Source organism: Chrysemys picta, chromosome 11, assembly GCF_011386835.1.
Source record: "Chrysemys picta bellii isolate R12L10 chromosome 11, ASM1138683v2, whole genome shotgun sequence".
NCBI lineage: Eukaryota > Metazoa > Chordata > Testudines > Emydidae > Chrysemys > Chrysemys picta.
In genome coordinates, this window is record NC_088801.1 from 72,254,191 (window position 1) to 72,260,767 (window position 6,577).

General features: G+C 51.4%; 1 protein-coding gene across 1 annotated transcript; it reads left to right on the forward strand.

Annotated features, from left to right (window-relative positions):
- The first annotated feature begins 2,164 nt into the window (after positions 1–2,164).
- ARL4C (ADP ribosylation factor like GTPase 4C) lies at positions 2,165–6,203 on the forward strand. The gene has a single exon (XM_005292119.4). It carries the CDS (start codon positions 2,693–2,695, stop codon positions 3,269–3,271), a length of 579 nt encoding a protein of 192 aa, XP_005292176.1. The 5' UTR covers positions 2,165–2,692; the 3' UTR covers positions 3,272–6,203.
- The last annotated feature ends 374 nt before the right edge of the window (positions 6,204–6,577 follow it).

Here is a 6,577-nt window from a genome sequence, read left to right on the forward strand (position 1 = left end):
CCCCAAGTTTTTGAAAGTCATGTCCCCCCTTACCCCTGTCTGCGACACCGCCCCCCTCTGGTGGGGGCCAGCAATCAGGTGTAGCTCCGCTCCTGGCCTTGCCCCCAGCCTTGGCCCTGGGCTGGGAAGAGAGCTGCGGCCAGTGGCTGAGGTTGGGGGTTGTCACGGGGCTGGGAGAGGAGCTGCATCAAGGCTGGGGACGGGGCCAGATGCGGGGCCGGTTGCCAGGGACGCAGCTGGAGGCGGGACCGGAGCAGAGCTGGGGGCAGGGAGGGGCTGGGTGGCGCTCCCTCCCCGCCCGTGTGGAGGCTGGACCAGGCCCCACCGGATGGTCCTCCATGCCCCCCTATGGGGGCACATTCCACACTTTGAGGTGCTCTGGACTAGCCCCATTTACTTCACTATGTTAAGGACCCTGCTGAATGGGGACCAGAGTGATAGAAAATGCTTTGCAGGCTGCTGGGGTTTGTTTGCCATCTAAGAGGCCTGAGTGTAGAAGAGATTCCCCTGGCTGGTGGTGGCTGGATCTGATATATTCAGCCTCTGGGGTGCCACAAATTCCTCAGCAATGGCCCTTGAGTCACTCCGGAAGGAGCCCTGACCAGGCCTACTCAGCCAAGAGAAAGAGAAAGTTTAAAAGCATCTGAATGAAGGCCGCACTGCTGCTCCCATTCAGGTTAATGGCGAAATTCCAGTTGACTCCAGTGAGAACAGGTACAAAGGGATGATCAGGCTTCCAAACTGTGTGTGCAAACAAGGACAAAACTCTTCAGGAACTACACACCTCATAGCCTAGGGAGAAATACTAAGGAGAAAGGGAAGCTCCATGTAATGCCTTTTGTTTAACTAACAAGCAAGGAGTTATAGGGGTTTTTCCAAGAAAAACTCCCACTGATTCCCTTCGGCGTTTGCCTGCATAGGGATGGGTGTGTAACACACCAATATGCAGCATTTTATAGGGCGTTATAGAGCCCTGCACAGATATTGACTAATTATTATTGTTCCCCTTTACAGCCAGGGAACAGTAAAGCAACTCAGCCAGTGTCACAGATCAGTTGCAGAGACGGGATTAGAATTTGGGACCTCCAGCCTTGCACTAATTCCACCAGACCAGGCTGCCTTCCAGTGAAAGGTGAAGGGGCGTGATGAGCGTCACACAGGGACAGGAATCTGGTGAATAAAAGCAATCCATAAGCAATTCAGAAGTCGGGCAGTCTTAAGGGAGGGCTCAGATTGAACAGACGTAGGCTGACCAGGTAGCAAGTGTGAAAAATCGGGACGGGGTGGGGGGTAATAGGAGCCTATATAAGGAAAAAACCCAAATATCGGGATTGTTCCTATAAAAACTGGACATCTGGTCACCCTACACACGGAATGGCCATTAAGTGACAAGCCAATCAAAACACAGCAGAAAGCATCTGTGGCTATAAAAGGTTGTTGTTTTTTAGTAAAGAGCAGATGGGTAAGAAAGGCAACCATCTAGGTTAGTATCTTCTCCCGAGCAGTCCCTGAGTCTTTTTTGTATTGGTCTTGCCTGTCTCAGCAAAAGCCCTGTAACATAAGACTGCCTCTAATATGCTATTACATTATAAAGCACCAGCACATTTGATAATCAGCGTTCAGCCAGGTTCAAAGACACACGGTTAAAACGGATCAGAGAAAGGACTGAAGGAAGTTGTAGAGGGGACACGACTTGATACAAGACGGGGATGGGCTCTCTGCTCACAGGGGCTGGACTGTTGTCCCTGGGGCAGACGGTTTGAGCGCCGATGGTACCGACTGATAAGTTACTAGGGCGATTTTCCAGCCTGTGCTAGGCAGAAGGTCAGACTTCATCAGACGGGTCCCTTGGGGACTAGCTGGTAGTACAGCTTCGCCTTCACCGGGGCACTCCGGCTGGCGCGCTGGGAATCGCGGGGGGCACCATTTCCAGGGGAGCGCCAGGCTCAGCACAAGACCAGCCCCGGCTCAATAGCTCCGCTTAGGGGGCGGGGTTTCCCGTTTCCCCGAGCAGCGTGTCGGTCGCGCCGATCCAGCCCCATGGAGCTGAGGCGGGGAGGCGGGCCCCAGACATTCAGGCGCGGGGGGGGGGGGGAGGGAGAGGTGGCGGCGGAGGGGCGTGTCGTTGCCCTTTTAAGGCGCCTCCCTAGCCGGCGCCGGGGTGTGTCGGGGGCGGGGTTTGATGGATTGAACTGCGGCTGCTTTTCTCGCTCAGAGCCGAAGGGGGAGCCGGAGCGAGCGGACTGGCAGCGCGCCTGGCCAGGGACAGGGAGCCCCGGAATGAGCGGGGCGGGCGCCGCTCGGAGGACTTGATCCGGGGCTGGGGGCTGCGTGTCTCCCGGCCGCCCCCACGGGAAGGGTCCGCCCGCGGAGCAGGGGAAGGAGGGGACCCGGCCGGACCCAGCCCAGAGGCGGCGGCTGAGTGGTTGATGGCCCCGCAGGCTCCCAGCCCGGCTAGCGCGGACCCCGGGCTGATCGCGCCCTGGCTGCGCTGATTGCAGCCCCGGCCCCTGGGCTGCCCCTGGCGGGGACACCGCGCCGCGCGGGGCGGCTGCCGAGAGCGCGCCCTGGGAGACTGCTGCAGCGCTAGCGCCCCGACGCGACGGGGATGGGCGCGCTGTAAAAAAAGCCCCCGATTTGAAACCCCTCCCGTGGCTTGGCCAGGTTCCCGCTGCGCCGGCGGCGGAGGGCCATGGGGAACATCTCCTCCAACATCTCCGCTTTCCAGTCCCTGCACATCGTCATGCTGGGCTTGGACTCGGCCGGCAAGACCACCGTCCTCTACCGGCTCAAGTTCAACGAGTTCGTCAACACGGTGCCCACCATCGGCTTCAACACCGAGAAGATCCGGCTGAGCAACGGCACGGCCAAGGGCATCAGCTGCCACTTCTGGGACGTGGGCGGCCAGGAGAAGCTGCGGCCGCTCTGGAAGTCCTACAGCCGCTGCACCGACGGCATCATCTACGTGGTGGACTCGGTGGACGTGGACCGGCTGGAGGAGGCCAAGACCGAGCTGCACAAGGTGACCAAGTTCGCCGAGAACCAAGGCACCCCCTTGCTGGTCATCGCCAACAAGCAGGACCTGCCCAAGTCCCTGCCCGTGGCCGAGCTGGAGAAGCAGCTGGCGCTGCATGAGCTCGCCCCCTCCACCACCTACCACGTCCAGCCCGCCTGCGCCATCATCGGCGAGGGGCTCACCGAGGGCATGGACAAGCTCTACGAGATGATCCTCAAGCGCAGGAAGTCCCTCAAGCAGAGGAAGAAACGATAACGGCCGGGCCCAAACCCCGCTAGCCTGAAACATTGCCGGGCCGGCCTCCCTAGGCGCCCCCAATGGGCGCCTGTGTCCGGACGGGCGCTCGGCCCCCCAGCGCCTTTCATTGGGGTCGCTACTGCTTTTAACTCGCTGGCAGGACTAGGAGGTGGGTGAGGCTGGCGTCTGGGTGAAGCGGCTGCTGTTTGCCCCCCGACGATCAGATCAGCCAGCAGCTGAGCTTGGGAGGGAATTGCCTTTCCTTTTACATCGGAGTATTTGCGGTGGCGCTTGATGCAACAGGGCTGGCCCCTGTGAAACTGAGCTTGAATTTGCTCCTGTCTATGGATCCTTAAAAACAAAACAAAGTGTGTGTGTTGGGGGGGTACTACTTCAGGAAGCACTGGATGCTGAGGCATCTGTTTGTGGTTGGGAAACTGCGGTAGGAAATCACAGGCCAATACATCTTGCTGAATGGTGGATCGGTAAGGTGAGCCTCCTGGGAGAACTGCTTTTCAGGTTGCACCTCCCCCCCCCCCCCCACCCGCTTCGGATTCAGTCCATATGTGGGTCATTATCACACACCACAAATCAGACCAACAAAATCTATGAAGCCCTGGAATGAATGAATGATACACTACTGCTTGCAGTAGCTGTCGTGCTTAAAGGGAATGCCCAGTTGTTTCAGCTGAGGGTGCCCATCCTATTTTAAAAACAAAGTCTATCTAAGGAGAGAAATGTATTGCTCCATGGGGGATTTAAAGCTATATAGCCAGCTAGATGGCTTGTGACCAGCTGTTGACTGGTGCTGAGTTTTAAGCTGTTTGCTAAAAGGGGTTCTGTATGAATTTTTGCCATGAAGGGTTCTCAAGCATCTCTTCATTTTCAAAGGTTTATCTTTTTCTTTAAACAGACTATCCTGTAGCAATGGTAAGCAGTAAGTCTTGCCACTTTATTGCTGTAGCCTACAGGGTGGGGACATGTTCGGATTGTCTAATTTGGTTCAATCTGGTTGATTCAATTTGCGCACTCCATTTAAAAAAATAAGTCTCATGACACTGCTGGATGACAGTTCACCTCATCTGCATGGATATAAAAGCAAACGGAAAAGCACAAGAGTTGCTAATTAAACTGTGGTATAAACATGGACTGTGAATCAAGCCAGTACCTGGATCACCAGAATACAAACATTAGGCAGCTAAACTTGTACCACCCAAAATGGCAAGAGTTTGCAAAATCTCTAACGCAAAGGGATATTGGAGTGCAGAGCAGAGTGCGAAGTGGAAGTTTTAAGAACTTTTTGATGATACAACCAAAGGTTTTTAACAAATTCAAGGCTGAGTGTCCTAGCTGCAAAGCATGCAAGGGGAGATCATGCTAGTGCAGTAAATGTACAACAGGCTTAGACTTGTTTCCAATCACTTCACTAGTTCAGGATCAAGCCCAGTGTTTTAGCAAGATCCTGGCTGGCTGGCCCTTCCCCATCAATTGGTGTTTTGACATTAACTTCACTGAGCACAGGATTGGACCCTAAATATACATAAGCTGGCTGCTTCTTGGTCGGTCTCTCTCTCATGGAAACTCATCTCACAATGAGAAAATTCTGATGCTCAGAATTTCATAACAAGAAGAGAGTTTGGAAATCAGCAGCAAACAGTTTTTTGCATACCAGTGTCCCACACCTGTGGTTCACTGGTCTTAATATGGTCATGTGAGAATTTCTGGTGACTGAAGTATTTGGCTTTCTGCTTGACTGCATTTCCCAAACAAAGAAAAAACCTGGGTGAATTTCAGGCAGCTGATTCTCCTTTTCAGCAATGAACTCAGTACTTTCCCAATAGCATTTTGTAGAAATCCAATATTGAAACCAAATGGTATTTAGATGCCTGCGAGATTCCAGTTTACAGGAGTAGTGACTGCTTCGCTAATCTAAGAAGTGGGCTGGTCCCATCATTTCAGGAGGGTCTGTACAGTTTCATTGGAATCTTTTGTGTTTTTTTTTCTTTGCCTTCACATGAAACACTTTCTGAAGCACTTTGACATTTGGTAGTTCCACACTATTGAGAGAGAGAATATATTTATTTTGTGACACTGCAGAAGCCAAATGCTCCAACCTTTGTTTTGAATGTTAAAAGCGTTTAGGGGTTAAATAAAACGGTTCTGATCAAAACCTGTCATGCTTTAAAAATAACACCTATTACAGGGGGGTTTTCCCCCAGCGTCAAGACTTGTTTCTTGATCCTGCAGACAACGTTACTGAGGCAAATAGTTTCATTAATTTGAATGGAACTGTTTGTGGAAATAGGACATGCAGTTGCAGGATTGGCTCCTTACTGGACAGTCAGTTAAACTGGCCCTAATTAAGCAAATTACTTAAGCATTGCCTAATTTGATCCCTACCCCGCAAAAGCACTGAAGCATGTGCTTAACTTTATGCATATGTTTAGGCACTGTGCTGGCTAGGGGCCAGATGGATCCAGGGTCATGGTCACTAGTTGTACATTTTTGCAGTAAGTTAAAATACTTCTCCAATTAGTAGTTAACAGGGTCATTGGTATTTCTGTAGTGTTTCAGGACTGTAATGACTATTCCTGAGTGCTAGGGCTGAGTTGAGCTGTGTTAGCTGCAACTGTGATTACAGAAAAGCTTTACCTAGTCTGCTGTTCTAAAATCACAGTTGGATTTACTCCAGGTTGTGTGTCCTTTGGGGGGGGGGAAAGGTTTTTGTTTTTTGTTTTTTCTCAGCAAATATCCTGAGATGCCAGTCCCATTTCAGACTTTGTCTTCACAGTGTACCTGGAACTCAAGAAAAATGCCATGTTATGTAGTATAACTTTTCATTTTATTTTGTCATCCATCCTCTGTTCTTTCCATCTTTCCTCTTTTTTAAAAAAAAAAATATGATGCAAACATGATGCTGTGAACTGAAATAAATTATTTATACGATGAAGAATTTGACAGACGTCTTTGTTCTTTCTCTTAATAATTCAGCGTGTTTTCATCCATAGCTCTCAAACCACTTTTCAAAGGAGGTTGGTATCACTATCCCCATTTTACAGATGGGGAAACAGAGGCACAGAGAAGGGAAATGACGACTTGCTCAAGGTCAACTAGTGGCAGAGCCAGGGATAGAATTCAGGTCTCCTGAGTCCTCGTGCAGTGCCACCAGGCTACACTGCCTCAGAGAAAGATAATCTTGTGGATAATCACAGGACTGGGATTCAGGACATTGAGTTCAATTCCCAGTGCAGCTAAAAACTCCCTGTGCAAGTTGGGCAAATAATTTAATCTCTCTGCACCTCAAGTCCCCATATGTAAAATGTA

Coding starts and splice junctions, on each gene's coding strand:
- ARL4C (XM_005292119.4), top strand. CDS start 2,693: ATGGGGAACATCTCCTCCAACATCTCCGCTTTCCAGTCCCTGCACATC.